This window comes from Carica papaya, chromosome 8 (assembly GCF_054855325.1).
Source record: "Carica papaya isolate Zhongbai chromosome 8, ASM5485532v1, whole genome shotgun sequence".
NCBI lineage: Eukaryota > Viridiplantae > Streptophyta > Magnoliopsida > Brassicales > Caricaceae > Carica > Carica papaya.
Window position 1 is genome coordinate 32,703,591 of NC_142316.1, and position 16,655 is coordinate 32,720,245.

At 32.7% G+C, this 16,655-nt stretch overlaps 2 protein-coding genes across 4 annotated transcripts; one reads left to right on the top strand and one right to left on the bottom strand.

The window, feature by feature from the left end:
* Positions 1-210: 210 nt before the first annotated feature.
* LOC110822831 (histidine-containing phosphotransfer protein 1-like) lies at positions 211-4,263 on the bottom strand. The gene is made up of 6 exons (XM_088208945.1): positions 4,001-4,263; positions 3,185-3,315; positions 2,986-3,054; positions 1,324-1,395; positions 1,019-1,091; positions 211-471 (listed from the first exon to the last, which is right to left on the bottom strand). The coding sequence occupies exons 1-6, from the start codon at positions 4,067-4,069 to the stop codon at positions 433-435; spliced, it is 453 nt and encodes a 150-aa protein (XP_088065071.1). The 5' UTR covers positions 4,070-4,263; the 3' UTR covers positions 211-432.
* Positions 4,264-9,156: 4,893 nt separating this feature from the next.
* Positions 9,157-15,193, top strand: LOC110822808 (Basic-leucine zipper (bZIP) transcription factor family protein). 3 transcript variants are annotated; one of them, XM_088209576.1, is made up of 7 exons: positions 9,157-9,578; positions 11,687-11,848; positions 11,923-12,000; positions 13,487-13,552; positions 13,891-13,956; positions 14,033-14,594; positions 14,736-15,193. In XM_088209576.1, the coding sequence occupies exons 1-7, from the start codon at positions 9,273-9,275 to the stop codon at positions 14,870-14,872; spliced, it is 1,377 nt and encodes a 458-aa protein (XP_088065702.1). In that variant the 5' UTR covers positions 9,157-9,272; the 3' UTR covers positions 14,873-15,193. The 3 variants fall into 3 exon arrangements, with proteins under 3 accessions (XP_088065702.1, XP_021908715.1, XP_021908716.1); XM_022053023.2 differs by having other exon boundaries at positions 9,158-9,578; positions 14,033-15,193; XM_022053024.2 differs by lacking the exon at positions 13,891-13,956 and having other exon boundaries at positions 9,158-9,578; positions 14,033-15,193.
* Positions 15,194-16,655: the final 1,462 nt, after the last annotated feature.

Genomic DNA, 16,655 nt, shown 5'->3' on the forward strand with positions numbered 1-16,655 from the left:
GGGATGACAAAATCTTCCTCTTGAGAAAATCTGCTCAATTCCTCATATGTCAACATCTCAAACAAAAAAGATATTTCCCTGCTTTGTTTTTCTTCCTTTACTGGGTCTAAACTGGAGTGAGTTATCATTCAATGACTTCTGAATAATTTCTTGACCATTTACCATTACACGTATTATTTTATTACACATTATTTTCCAGGTACTTAGAAATGGGATTAAAATTATTTTGTAGATTATAAAGGAACCTGTCGTAAGCAAATCAGGATTGAGAAAACTTACAGCCAAACATGGTTTATTTACTGAATATTCCTCAGCTGTAACATTCATAGATGGTACAACAATTAGGGCAAGAAGACAACTTTAATTCCTCTGGTATTTATTGCAAAATCAACAACTATCTCTCACAATCTACCAACTACTCGTCAAGAAAGTTTATCTTTTGGTCTCGATCGCGACAATACTCTTCTCCAGCTGTAACAGCAAAGTCCAGGAAAGAAATAATACAGAAAAAGTTAAATCAATATTGTCTTTACTGATATATGACATCTAAAGGTACATAACAGATATCAAATGCAGTATGAAACTCATTTGGATGTAATCTAACAAAAGCAAAAGGCCATTTTCAAGCATTTTAAGGTCCGATTGGGACGGGAAAAGTAGAGATCGAACCAACTTAACATTGAATCATTGCACCAAACAAAAAGTCCTTGCCAGTCCCGGAAAATAGATGATAGAATGATCGAACCAACTTAACGTCGCTGGGATCCATTTATGCTACCATATGATTATCAATGCTACAAACTAAGCTGTGCATAGAATGATAGGTCAGACAGAAAGAAGAGAAGGGACTTGGAATCATTAATTCCCTCAGGAAGCATTCTTGGATTCCATCAACGTTTTTCTTATCCTATAAAACATAACAGTCTATCATTCTGCCACTTGAAATCCCAAAATGCTAGCAAGAAGATAAGAGAAATCGAAATGGGAAACTCAGAGGGGGGAAGAATATTATGATTACCTGAATCAAGGTTTGGAAGTTGTTACGTAAGAGACAATACTCGCGGGTGATTATGTTTAATGCTTGAATGCACCTGTAGATATTGACTACCAAATCCATTACACAAAAACAGAGAGATACAGGGAGAGTTTTTGACAAAAAAGTCTAATCTTGAGGCATACAGCAGATAAACAAACTCCGAATATGAATCAAATCTGAGGATCAATAAAACCTTGCAAATTATTTTCTACCTGCAAGATTAAGAAAAAACTCCATAATGGAAAAGATATGGTTTTTGGGTGTGTGGTTCAAAAAGTAATCCTTACCGTTCTTTGTTTCTGTCATCAGATGCTTGACGAAGATCACCACAAGCAAGTTTCAACCGATGAGCACCAATGCTGGAGGACCAAATATGGAAAATTGAGTGAACTACGAAAAGGCCTTACTTTTGAGTTTCAATCATAACTCAACCTAAGTCCAATTATCATATGATGAATATCAAACTTAAGGCAACATGTAAAAAGTATAAAATCAATCGAAGCACCAATTCAGCAGCCTTCAACATGAACAAAAGTACTCAGGCATTTAAAATAAGTTTATCGAATCATGTTGAATTTTTACCCAACTTTTGATTTTTGATGATGATAGAGTTTGTACCTAATTGGTTAGCCTACCTATGTAGTTCTTTAAACTCCTTATAACCTCTCTATACTCCCAATTAGTGCAACCCTCAAATTAGAGAGTTTGAAGCATACTTCATCCTACAAATATTTTTTTATAAAATTCCTTAATTACCGTCTTTGTTATAATTTAAAACATATACTTTTAATGTAAGAGTACTTTATCCTATTAGTATGTTTTTATTTTATTAAATTTTTCGATTTGACATTTTATGATTTGAGGTTTTATAATTAAAGAGTTTGTAGTTTTTTTTTGGACAACTCACTAACTCATGGTTCATTTGTTAGCCAAACTGATTAACTAGTCTCTCCAATGAGTATATTGTTTAATTCCCTCTAACTCTTATGGTATTATGAGACAGTAAATTTAAGTAACGTTTGAACCATGAAGTAGTGAGTTACGAAAGAAAATCACAATACCTTAGATTAAAAAACTACAAATCGTAAGGGGTCAAATTAAAATTTATCGCAAGTGTATTATATAAATAAATAAATACATAGATAGATAACTAAATAAAGAAAGAGATAGAGTGAGATAGAGGAGGCAGGGTCTATTAATCAACTAGAACAAGTGATGGTTGAATCAAACAAGGACGAATTTGAAAACCTACTTTTACTCTTTGTTATAATTGACTCCCAAAAGAGAACCAATTATGTGGAATCGTCCCATGTACCATCTTTTAGGTAATTTAGAAGGAGAGGAATAGAAGATCTTCCGATGGGGTTGATGATGTAGGAGATTTTGATAGGATCAGGAATAAATGGTTCTAAACTTTTGATTTTTTAATTTTGAGTCATCCTCTTTATTTTATAAAGGATTTTAAGGATGTTATAAACATTCAATTAAAACTGCAAATATTTTGCATACAAACTGATATCCCCTCCACAACAACCTTTACTTCTTTCTAAACTATAAAAATTAAACTCATATGCAATTTTACATGAAATTTAAACAACATTAAAAAAATTCTATCAAATTTATCATACAAGGTAGGAGATCACTATCTTTTATTTAAAAGAATTATGGATTCGCATATGAAGTCTGCACATCTGGATTTAGTTAAATACGAATTCTGTTCTTTATTTGTTAACAAGGAATATCATGTGCCATCTATGAGCTTAATTTTACCCATCTCCTAATAGAATTTGCATTTTTTAAAATTAAAATAAGTACAAATTTATAAAACTTATGAATTTATTCCAAGCATAACCTCAGCATTAGCACTATGTCCTCATAACCACCAACACAAACAAGTTTGATACTATCAATTAAGCAGGTCAACTACTAGAACAGGAAAATTACAGTACCTTGAGCTACTTCCCTTCAGCTGATGAACATGAGAATCCAACTTGGTGAAATCAACATTTTCACTACCCCTGTAAATCTAACCATAAATCAAAACGCAGAATCTACCAAACATATATGTATACACACAAATATATACAGCACTATATAAGATCAAATGAATGCTAACAGCATAGAATAGCCTCTCAAGTTTGAGATTACACATATTTGTTCAATTCCGTTATGATCCTTTCAGCATCATTGCAGAACAAGGCAATAACTTCTTGAACAAAGTTAGGGGCACTTGCATCTTGAAGGGCTTGAATTTGAGCAAACTGGTTGTCCAATATTCCCTGCAATATTACACAGTCAACTCATTGCACCCCCACAAGAATCACTAGCCCCAAATTCTGATCAGTTCTTGGAAATTCTAGCTATCAAAAACACTCTATCACAGCTCCAGATCAAATATGGGTACTGATCAATAGTAACATAAAAAAAAGGCAGAAAATTGAGAAACACCTACACTAGTTCAACATCCACATTGTTCTATCAATGAACAAAATGGAAAAAATTAGCAGAAAGTTGGGCTGTCGATGTAAAGCCGTGTATACAAGTAAAAATCAATTTGTATAGTCTATACCCATATTATGAATTAGAATTTGATTTATAAATCTAGAAATCTAAAAGGAAATGAAATCAAAAATAAAATCCCAGATTCCAAATTTTTTTTTTGAAAAAAATCCACATGAATAGTAGAACTCTAAAAGAAATGGGAAACATTGATAACCATGGTTCATAGGATGGGGGACACACCCAACCCAACACCCCCATATCACTATCAAATCCCACAAATGAATTCTACATCATAATTTCCACCATGAAATCTATCAAAGCACCAACTAGAATTCTTCACTTTTCACCCAGAAAATAAAAAATTAACACAAACCCACAACGCCATTACTAGAAATTTTCTTTACAAGCCCAACAAAAACGCAAAAGTACATAACATAAACCAGGGGAAAAAGTGAAAGCTACCTCGTCAAACATGGACTGAAGAAAGTTCTTGTGCTGCGTTTTGAGCGCAGCTAACGCCATTTGGTTCATGAATGAGGAGATTATCAATAACGTTGAAGCTTAAACCCTACTTTGAAATAAAGGGGAGTAACCAAAAGAGGGTTTTTATAATAAATGCTGAAACTTTTTTTTTCTTTTTAAACAGAAAAGTAAAAAAGAAATGATTTTTAGGGAAGAAAGTAGAGGGGATTTTATCTGGTTGGTCGCTTTTTCTTTGGTGACACTTTTTCAAAAGGCGTCGTGGTCAAACAGTTGAGTTTCTCTATAAAGATTTGGTGTGCCGCGGGGCAGTGCCATACACACACGTACACTAGATTTTAAAGTCTGTCTTTTTATCTTTGTTTTGTTGGTGCTTGGGGCTTTGCACATGCAAAATCTCACCTTCTCTCCCTATAGGAGGATTCTTGTTTTATAACATAAAAAAATATGTGGATGCACACACATCACCCATCATGGAACTTTTTTTTTTTTATTCTTGTTTATTTACTTGTTTCATAATTAAGTTAGATTCTTGTCCTCATAAAATACAATTTTATAGTTGTAAAATGTAATATAAATATTATTTTATGTGGATACATTTATATACAACTAAATAAATTTTTAATAAAATATAAAAAATTATATCACATCTTAGTATTTTACGAAAAAATTTACATGATGAATATGTGATCGAAAATTTGTATATTATATGATTTTTGAGTTTGTAATTAATTAAAAATATAATTACATTTAAATTTTATTTTAAAGTACTTAAAAATATTATTAAAATATTTTTAGATTAAATTATCATATTAAATAAATAAATTATTATTATTTATAATATTATATTATTTTTGTCTAATATATTTAAAATTAAATATAACAAAAAATGAGGAACTAACACGTGTTAAAATTTTAATACTATTTATATATATATATTTATTGATTTTATATTTATATTAAACTTTTTGTTTTATATAGCTAGAATTTAAAATTTTAAAAAATATAAAATTTGAAGATTATACAAGAAAACAATAAGTGAGTAAATTTATAATCTCCCACCAATAAATTTTGATAAATTTGTTGTAATCTTTAATTTTTAGTTAAAACTATGTAATTCTCTTAATTATAAATTCTATATTTAATAACCTTAACTATAAATTTACAAAAAAAAAAATTCCAAATACGATCTTAATTTCTTTTTTTTTTTCCTTCTCAAATAGATATATGTTAATTAATGTCAACATATATATTCCTCAAGAAAATAATTATTGATAGAAAGAAAAAGAAAAGATTTGACAAAGAATCTTGAGCTAAAAATTTGTTTCAAATTACATTTTTAATTTTACTTTATTTTCAAATAGATATGTATGAACTCATGTCAATATATATATATATATATATAAGTCCATCAATAAAATAATTATTGATAGAAAGAAAAAGAAAAGATTTGATAAAGAATCTTGAGCTAAAAAAATGTTTCAAATACAATCTTAATTTTATTTTCTTTTCAAAAAGATATGCATGTATTCATGTCAATATATATATATAAACCTCAATGAAATAATTATTGATAGGAAGAAAAATAAAAGAGGAGCTATATACATATATATACACTCAAAACTTTTTGTCTGAATAAATCATTAAGTTAGAGTTAGCTATGTTTCTCAGTCATCACTTGTGGTGATATATAATATCTAAGTACACACACGCGCATACACATATATATACACAATATCACCTCAATCTTTCATAGTTTTCTGATAAACCCTTTTAACTTTATTTCGACCTATCCAAGTGGCCACCTTCATCTTCTGTTCTCTTTTTCACATCCATACAATAAGAAGCTATTCATAAAAAAAGATTTGATTAAGAATTTTAAGATATACTAATACAACTTTTTCCGGTTGACAATGATGACCAAGTTAGATATATATGTTTTCTCAATCGCTTTTGGTGTATATATATATATATATATATATATATATATATGCACACACATATATATGTATGCATGCATGTATATCTATATGTTAAATGCAACTATAAAAAAATAATACCACCTCAATCTTTTCACATATTAGAATTAGATCTCCATCATAATTTTTCTTAATAAATAATTATATTCAATTATCATTTTATATACAAGTTAAGCTGACTTAATTTCATATCAGTATTTATATATATATATATATATATATAATTTAGATGGCAATGAAACTTGCAGAGCTGATAATTTAAGTACTAATTTAATCTTATCTTAAAAAATAATTTGACATGGATCATTTACTTTTAGCGGAAAGAGAGTGTATATGCGTGTGTGTGTGTATATATATATATATAATAAGCTAGCCAAATAATAGACATGCATATATTTTTCAAAAAAAATAATAAAGACTAAAAAATTAGGCAAAAAACAAAAACAATATAAAATAATTTAAATTTTAAATTGGAAAATCTGATATTATGTATTAAACCAATCGCAACTTATTTATCATGCATGTATTAGAATAAAAATAAGAAACAATAATTTATTTATATTGTTATTGAAATAAAATAAGAACAAATAAAAAAGAAAATAAAATGAAACTATATTGAATCCCATTACTCGATCTCATTGGGTTACAATGAACCCACTTGCCAAAAATTACATAAATAAAAGAGAAATGACACCACTAGTCATTACATTACACATATACATATAATAAAAAATTAGATTCATAATAATTTGCAGAGGTGAATTTTAATTGGTTAACTTGGTAATTGGGCATGTGAAACAATGGATTTGGTCATCATCTCTAAATCACCGCAGACAAACCCAATCTTCATGTTCCCCTGCCGACCTCTAAAATCTATTTATCACTTATTGCAAACCCCATAACCTGGTGATGCTGACGCTACACCATTTCCCCTCCGTTTCCGCGTTTTGTACACTATATATATATATAATATATATATACACACACAGCAACTCACATGCACGTATGCATATATATCAGTCTATATTGTATACGTATACAAACACAGATGTTTGTGAAGATTATAACTCGACCTACAGAATAAATATCTGAGACTTCTTTGTCGGGAAATATTATAAGGTCGAATCTATGTCGGTATATCAATATGTGATTCTAAATCTTCTGAAATATAATATTTTACATTTCATTTTAATGGCAAGTTACAATGGTTGAGATATATACATCAATTCACACAGTATAAATAAAATTTAAATAATAATATTCGTAAAAATATAACACCAGTAAAATCCGCACTCGATATAAGAAAAATAAAATAAACGTACTAAATATTTAGTTAAATAATAATTTGTAGAGGACTGTATTGAACTCTTTTATTTTTATTTTTTTAAAATAAATTATTTATTTATTAAATAAAAACATTCTTAGCATATAATAAACTATATTTTATAAGTGTCTCCGTACATATTCATTTTTTAGATAATATTTATTTAGATAATACATCATGCATGCAGACCAAATTAAAAAAAATATATATATTTTTGTGCTCATGTTCTAAATGTTATTATAAAAAATATATGTTTGTAATTATTTAAAACTTATATAATAACTTCTTATACTGATAAGTGTATTTCAAAATAAACATTTTACTTCTCATATAAAAGGAAAATTGCTGAAGGGTTGCTCGTGTGTGTGTGTGTGTATATATATACACACATAAATTATATAAATAAGGCCATTGTAGGTGATGAGTTGGGTAAAGCCTAATATTTATTTTTGGTTAGTGAAATTTGGACCAACACTCCCGAAACCCAAACGTAAAACTGAATCCTACTTGTGAATTTCATGTTAGCCCATTTAGAACCTAGCCTAACCTAATACAGATTTCATGTTAGGCTTTTCTCAGCCCAAGCCCATAATGGCAATGACCTTTGAGAAAATATATGTATACATATATATATTAATCAACCAATGTTTTATTACGGAAATAATAACTATTTTTAATACAAATTAAGTAAATTTATTATATTTTATATTTTCAAATAAATATAATTGAGATGTTATATCATTAGAGTCTTGTTCTTCTTTCATATAAGAAACATTTTAATTAAGAAGCATAAAAATATTTTATTTACTTATTTTCAACTAGTCTTAATTGGTAAAACCACTTTTTATATAACATTTTTTTTTTAATTTGAAGAAGCCTATTTAAATAATGTAATTTCAAAAATTATATAATAGAATATTTTTTCTAACTCATTTTTATTTTAATTAGGAAAATATATAATCACAAAAAAAATATTTATTTCATTAAAGAAATATAATAAATTAATTAAAATTTAATTTAATTCAGTCGTAAATACAACAATATAATAGACTTATCATCCGAACAATTTATGTGTAATTTAAATATTTTATTTTGTTCCCTAAAAAAACTAATTATTTTATTAAGAACAACTTAAGTCAATATCAATATGATTAACTATCTTTTAGCTACCCTTTTTCAATCAAAACATACAATTAGTTCCTGAGTTCTAACCACGTAGACAATTGGGATATAATCTCATCGGACGATTGGGGTCCGTTCGTGACACGTGTCAACCTTATGATTATCCACGTGTTATGCGCGGATTTGAATGTTGAGCGCCAGTTGGGACCAATTAGACACAGCTGTCCGTGACCAGTCGGTTCTTACTCCCCGCACTTTGGTACGAACTTAAACACGCAGTAAAACATTTTTTTATTTTTTTTATTAAGGTAACAATTTTTTCTTTTTTAATTTTACTTAATTTAAGGAAGACTACACTTATCTTATGCTCCTGGTGCAGCCACGCAACCATTTGATGACGCCACAGCTCTTCGGAAACTGAAGAACGGACGATCCGTGATGCGCCACGTGGCACTCGCGAAGGGTAACCGAACGGCCCACTGTTTGTTTCCATACATAAACTGCTCCCAGGCTGAAACCCACCGCTCGCACGTGCGCGCTACTCGCACGTTCGAAGGCGCTGGCGTGGCAAATATTGAAACGTGGCGATTAGAGATACATGGGCGCGAGTTGGCAGAGATGTCGAGTAGTGAGCTGGCTCGACACGTGTCATCGTCTCGCAATCTGTGGGCTAGCTGGCTCGCCAGTAGTACTACTTCTCCCCCTTGTCCCGCCTTCTCTTTCTCTCTCTTGCCCTCCTTTTGAAGGAGTTACGGTTTCGCTTTGCAGCTTCTTGTTTTTGGTTGGTAGCAAGCACTCTCTCTCTCTCTCTCTCTCTCTCTCTCTAGCTATGCACTGCGAGCGAGGTTTGGTATTGAGCACTTCGTCGTCTTCGTCGCCGTTTAATCCGCCTTCTTCCGCGGGTACTTCGGCGGAGGATGCGGCGGATATGGTGGCGGATCGGACGGAGATGGAGGCGGCAGAGGCGTTGGCGGATATGGCTCAGTTGGCTATGAGAGAGAAGCCTGCAGAATCGCCGGCAAAATGGGGAAGCAAAGGGAAACGAGTCAGGAAGCGAGTCAAGAGCGAGTCGTCCCCCTCTGACTCGCGGTTGAGCCTGGTTGACTCGGCACCACCCTGTCCGGATCTCGCCGAGGTTGTCATTTGATGGTTTACTCTCCATTTATTATTTTTTTCTTTAACTCTTCTCGAATTCTTTTTCTTTTTCAAAGCTTTTATCAAATTTTAAGCTTGGATTTTTTTTTTCGAAATTAAGCGACTGATTTTATGCTGGCCCCAGATAAAGTCAACTAAAATTCCTGAATTTAGAAAATATGGAGATTCTGGGAAGTAATGTTGACAGTACGAATTTTACAGGTTTCCAACCAAAAAAAGAAAAAATAAGTAATAATAGATTGCATTACTTTTGTGATTCAATAATGCACAATAATATTTCTCATAGGAAAGGAAAATAATCTCTGAGTGAAATTATGAATACTGTAAAGCCTGTTTGATTGAAATTGTACTTTATAAAAGTGCACCGACTTAATCAAGCCTATACTTGTTGCTTCAGTTCAGGTTGGGTTTACTTGGTTGAGTTGGTGAGGATTTTTATAGAGACTTAGTTTGGATATATAAAAAATATTTCACCTTGTAATGAAGCCGGGTGTTTCTGGATTCTCGGGTTAATATCTTTAAGCAGATAATCCATGCTTGTATGCTGATAATTGAATTTTTGAGTTTAGACCAGCAGAGTTGTTTACTGAGGTAGTAACAGTAGAGCACCTAAACATTCATTTTATGTTTAATTAGGATAAAAGAACCCACTCTTGTGCATCCATATGAGTCAAGAGTGTCAAAACGAAATGAGATAAGGTTAAGAAGTAAGATGTATTTGGGGCTCACTTGTTGTGGATGCGCTCATGTCTGATCTTGAAATAGTAGATTCTTCATAAGATGGGTTAGAACTTTATTAGGGCTTAACATACCAAGAGAAATTTTATAACTTGCCTTTTCAATTTACAGTGTCTTGGATATTCTGGAAAATGCTCAGAAACTGAAGAGAAAATATAGGAACCACCTTCAAACTCCAGAAGTTTAGGATATCCTGTGAAGAATTAATGCTTCATTACGATAGGGAATGTTTCCATAATCGACAAAAGATGCATGCATTTTTCTTTATTGTTATGTTGATGAATGGCTGTCCTATTATACCTTTCCACGTAGAACAAAGGTTGACTATAATGGAAAATGATCATCCTATATCTGGCCCGACATGTATTTCAGGTTTTGTTTCCATCATGACGTAAAGGAACCAAAAGTTTTTTATATAGGTATATGGATTATCTCAGGTTTGTAATACTCGAGTTCAAATAGAGAATATTCGAGTAGAAGAGATTGTACTGGAGTGATCAATTTTCTTGTTCTTGTTTGACCCGTGGATTCCTCAATGTGGAGGTTGTGGCTAAGGACAAACGTAGCATGAATCAATTTATGTTATACTAGTATGCTAGTGGATATACGCTTTATCTGCATTTGTTGCATGTGGCCGGTTTTTGTCGTGTACTTCTGTTAAGACAATTTCAACTTCTCGCAACCGTGTCTTTTCTTTCTCACACACCTTTTTGTCCCATGACTGATAATTTTTCTCATAAATCAAATTAAGGTATATTGGTTTTCTCTATTTGACCCATAGATTCCTCAAATGTGGAGGTAGTGACCAAGGACAAAAACATCTCGAATCCAATTATGTCTTTTTCTACCTGTTTTTTGTTCAGTATAAGCTTTTTTTTGCATTAATTGCATATAGCGATAGCTGGTTGTTGTCATATAGTTTAGTAGGGACAATTTCAATTATCTGCGACAATACCTTTTTTTTTTCCTCATGTGTCTTTCTGTTGTATGATTGGTAGTCATCATAAACAAAAAAATTAGGTCATTCGAGTTTTCTCTGTTTGACTCATGGATTTTTCAACGTGGAGGTAGTGTGCAAGGATAAAAGTACCATGAACAAGATTATGTTATACTAGTTCACTATTTAGCGTATGCTTTATCTGCAAGTAGTTGCATGTTGCATTAGCATGTTTTTGGCGTATGAGTTTCTGTTGAGACAATGTCAAGTCTCCATGACCATGTCTTTCTTTTCTCGTGCCTTTTCTGTTGTATGATTGGTAATCATCATAAACAAATGGGAATACGGTACAGTAGTTTCTTGTCACTTGGCTGATTATACCATCGACTCTAAGAAATGTTGGTTTGTAACAGGATCAAGCGGGGCAGAGCGAGCAGAAGGTTCAAGCAAGCCGTAGAAATAAATCAACTAAACTTGGAAAGTCCGAGCAGGATACTGAATTGGGTAAGCAAACTCCTGTTGTGCCAAGATGTACCTCAACTGGTAGTGGCAGGTCGAGACAGAATTTGACTGAGGTATGAAATGTTTCTTTGTCCTCTGTGGTTTTACCCTTTCAGTACCTTCGTTTACAACTGAGCTTTTTTTATAGGCTGAGAAGGAAGAACGAAGAATTCGTAGGGTATTGGCAAACAGAGAATCAGCTAGGCAGACTATTCGCCGAAGGCAGGTAAGCTGTTGGTAATACTGCTAGGTCAGTGCTTTCAGTTTCAGGTTTATATTCCAGATGACTGTGGCTACATTGACCATTATTAATTCATATTTGATTTGGTCTTTCTTTCTCTTAACATGGTGGGAGTATCTTTCTTTTAACTCGGCAAAAGATGCCTTTTCTGCACCAATATAAATTCTTGTCAATGGTTGCATATCTTTCGATTATTTCTCTCCATGAGTTTAAGATGCTTTTGATTGCTATAATTTTTCTAACTACTGCACACTGCTTTTATTTAACAATAAACAAAACTCTTATTAAGCACTATGGGATGATGTAGGGAGTAAATTGATTGGCATTGGGGCTGAGGTTCAGTTAGGAAATCTTTAAAGATACTGTTGAAGTAAAAAAAAAAAAAAAAAATTTGTTAAATAAAGTATGTGATTGATTCACTTGCATTAACCCTTTACCCTGAGGTGGGTGACAAGTCCCCTTAAGCTGTCAATTAGTTTTTTTTAAAATAAAATCTTTCAATTAATAAAAATCTTTCAATTTATATTCAATGCGTTTCCTGCATCTGGTTGTTTCAAATTGGACATTACCAAATAGAAGAGATGAGAAATGAGAACTTTCAGGAAACTATATTCTAGTGCTCTGTAAGATCTCTGCCAGCATCTTGCAACATGAAATGTGTATAAATCTAGATGGCATAATTTAGTTTATGTAATCTTGGGCAATGGTGAACCGTTTGTTTGAGCAATGAATCTATCTACAATTTCATTTGAGATAAATGCAAATTTATCGTGATTTGTGGGATGGTTCTAGTTAACTGGAATATTTATTAACTGTAGAATCTGGATAGAAATAGTGGCATTTATACAGAAAATGTCAAGTAATAGTGGAAGTGATCTAAGACAAGTAGTACTGAAACTAACTTGTCCAGATATAGCTTGGAAATTAGAGAAATTTAGTTGGAACAGAAGAATAGCGCTAGGGTGGAGAAAACTAAGAATCAAGGTGAACAAATACGGGAGAACGGAGAGACTAGTAGATACGAAATAAAAATAATTACGGTTGGCAAAACATAGGGATACTAGGGGATAAAAACTTGATACCAATATTTGTAATTCATCATAATTTATCACTGTCTATTCTAATTGTCTACGTTGTTGATAACCTTTATATAGGCACTAATTACAAGTAACTAAAGAGGATAATAAATAAAATAAGGAAATTAAAAAGTTTGTAATTTCTAATAATACTTAAAATATCTCCCAAAATAAACTAAGTAGATTGAAGATACTAAATAATATTTATAATTTCGTAGATGTTTCTTGATACTAAAACTATTTCAATTTTGGGAATTCTTATTCTGTATTGTCTTTGTAGTAATATTCTTCTTTTCCTTATCCATGAAAATTTATTATGTAATATCTTTTCAAAGATGCTTTCTTCATCTCTTGTTCCTGCAAAGGTTGAGCATGTACTCTGAATTTCCATGCAGGCTCTTTGTGAAGAGTTGACCCAAAAAGCTGCCGATCTAGCACGCGAGAATGTACAGTTGAAGATGGTATACAGAATCCCAGAAAATTTCTTTAGCATTTTCTAGGAAGGCAGTTTTTCTTTTTGGTTTTCTTTTCCTCTCTTAATGGACAAGATAATTTTGTCTGTTCTCTTTACATGTTTGTATGTGTTGCATGCACAACAACCGGTAGATCTTAAATGTAGTATTAAATTCCATATCTTTGCATACATTGAAACTTCCTCTTGAACTTGGGTTGTCTTTGCATGCATGCTTGCACGCATTCATATCAAATAAGTTATGTAGTTGATAGTTCTGTAAACTTTCTATATCTAGACATTACAACGTTAACGTGGTTTGCATTTCATGATATTTGTCCTGGGTAGGAAAAGGATTTGGCCTTAAAAGAGTATCAATCTTTAGAGACCATAAATAAACAATTGAAAGCACAGGTAAGATTGGGTTTCAATGAGACAAGTTTAATCTTATTAGTCTTATCACAGTATCTGATGTACTCTATCTCTGCAGATATCAAAGGCAACAAAACCTGAAGCAGGACAAGCTGTAGAACAGCCACCTCATCTCAACATATCTGCCTCTCCATCTACAACTTACCCAGTGATGCTTTTTAATCAAAATCCTCTACAACCACTATGCTGGCCTTCTGTTGTTCAGGCCTCACATCCTATACAATCACAACATGGGCCTCCTACTGCTCTCGTAGTTCCTTCTGGCATTCCTGCACAAGCTCCTGGAAATCTTCTATTATCTCAGGAGCAGGAAAACCCTGTAAAAAGTAATGGACCAAGAACTCCTATATACATAGTTCCATGCCCTTGGTTCTTCCCTCTCCCGGATCACGGGAATGGCCTTCATCTTCAATCCTCCTCTGGCATGAAAAACATGCATGATGAAAATTCTGTGAATAATTCCTATAGTTCTGTTCCATCTTTGAAAACAATTACAGGTATAGAGAACCATATTTCTCATTCTCCCACCGAGAAAGTGAAAGAAGAGACTTCTAGCTCAACTGAATCCAAACATGCAAATGACCTTAACGAGGTCCCGGCCGGATTCCCGCACGATGGAGGTAGTCATTACATAGGTCTTCACCCCAAAGAAATGATGCTTGCACCTCTACCTCAAAGTTCTATGGGGCCTCCATTTACTTTTAAACAAGAGAATGTGTTTCCATCAGATTATGTTGGTCATGTTTTAACTGTTTTTCCAGAGAAGAACCAGGGAACGGTTGATTACTCAAGTAAGAAAATGGTCGATACTGTTGCTGCAGCTGAGGCAAGGAAGAGGAGGAAGGAACTTACGAAGATAAAGAACCTCAACAGCCGTCAATGTCGGACTCCTGCTTAAAACTTACTATCCATGATTCTGGTAGGCTCTGTGACTAAAGGAGTTAGTGGACTGCAGCTTTAGCCTGTGCAGGAACAACTATATACATAGTTTTCAGTTTAAAGGATCAACTCCAACTTATTCTTGGCTTTACAAGTTCAAACTCTTTTTAAAGGTTTGAGGTTGTTACCATTTCAATAGGTTGCACCAGAAGATGGATGGTAACCAAAAATTTTGGTGGCCTTTTAGCTTTTTTTTTCTGTGTAGCCTAAAACAACCAAGGGTATGAGAATTAGATTTTTGATTTTGAATGCTTTCTATCAGTTTATCTTTTTATTCTTACTAATGTTCTTTTATAAGTGGCTGGTAGTTTTGGTTAGAGGATGAAAACTTATTAACAAAGTAATGCCACAATTTTCGTGGTGTTCCATTCTTTCTATGTTTTGGCCAACTTCCTGCTTCCGGTCTTGTATTTTTGGATGCATATAAGTAGTGTGTTACTTACACTATTTGTCTATGTGGAAATGATTTACGGTTTTATTAGGGTATTATCCATGTGGTTTAATCCTTGATTTATTTCTGTTTTCATCACATGGGTAGTGGTTGAGGTAGCCTACTCTTGAGTATTTCAAGGAGGTCCTAGAATCAATTCCAGAAACCTAATTTAGGAGGATTTTGGTTTTTATTTGTCTGATTCTCTTCCTTGCATCTTATTAGAACTTTCGCCAATAAGGAAAGAGACAACTATAAGTTTAGGAGAATCATACCCATATTTTTCTCAATAGCTGAACCATTATCGATATTTAAAAGGACAAAACTCCAACTTGAATGTTTCTTTATTAACTTTCTAGGTCTAAAAAAAGGGTAAATCTGACCTATGGATAAGAATAGGACCCTGACACTATATGTTTCTTATCATCTCGCTGAAGTAAGGGTGATAGAGCGTCTGTGTTACATTTTCTGTTGAACCCTTCTCCATAACCTTGAAAAACTGCTTTTTAATTCAACCCAGTAGACTCCAAACCAATTGCAAAGACTTAATAGAAAGACCTTTTGTCGATTGTAGAGTTGTTTTGTAAAAATATTTTTCCCGTCTCCACGAGTCACAGTCCTGTAGAAGCCTGCTGATATTCTAGACCCTTCAGGGATGAGTAGGATGTGGAAGAACAGTGGAGCTCTTCGCTGCCTCTTACAGGTTTAAACTTTGAACATTTGAATCTCTTCGTGCCACCATGAGCATGCCGATTGTTGTGATGTTGTAGATTTTGTTACAGAGAAATTCCATGTAGGAGCTTGGTAGATATCATATACGCCCTTTTCGGGTTTATCTGGCCTGATCCTGAATCTATACCTTCGATCTTCATGGGTGTGGGTAGATAGGAGGTGAAGTGTCTTTTGGTTCAAGCGAAACAATGACAGATTGCTTAATCTTGCAGATGGAAATCTTATAAGTTGTTTTAGTAGAAAATGCACTTACAGGTGGTCATTATGATTATCCATGATGGAAACTCCAGCCTTTGGCAATTCTCCCTTATACACGTTGAAAAACTGCGAAAAGAAAATAGATGAATATATTCTCGGTCATTCCAGGAAATTTAGCAGGCTTGTGAGTATATATATTTGTAATATGTATGTATGTATGTATGTATACTTTTTGAGTGTTAAGTTTCTGGTAATATATAAGCAAATTCTGAGTGGCCCACGAACAAATAATATATGGACTGCGAAAAGCATATAGATATATGGTTAATGGTTGATCATTATAGGAAGTGGAGCTGGCTTATCAGTGTATGTATATATACTC

Bases quoted from the DNA above. Each gene is read 5' to 3' on its own strand.
- LOC110822831 (XM_088208945.1), bottom strand. From the start codon at position 4,069: ATGAACCAAATGGCGTTAGCTGCGCTCAAAACGCAGCACAAGAACTTT. The intron at 3,055-3,184 runs GTAATCTCAAAC...TTAGATTTACAG, and splicing joins ACGGAATTGAACAAATATGT to GGGTAGTGAAAATGTTGATT. The intron at 1,092-1,323 runs GTAAGGATTACT...CAATATCTACAG, and splicing joins GATGACAGAAACAAAGAACG to GTGCATTCAAGCATTAAACA.
- LOC110822808 (XM_022053023.2), top strand. From the start codon at position 9,273: ATGCACTGCGAGCGAGGTTTGGTATTGAGCACTTCGTCGTCTTCGTCG. The intron at 11,849-11,922 runs GTATGAAATGTT...CTTTTTTTATAG, and splicing joins CGAGACAGAATTTGACTGAG to GCTGAGAAGGAAGAACGAAG. The intron at 13,553-13,890 runs GTATACAGAATC...TGTCCTGGGTAG, and splicing joins AGAATGTACAGTTGAAGATG to GAAAAGGATTTGGCCTTAAA.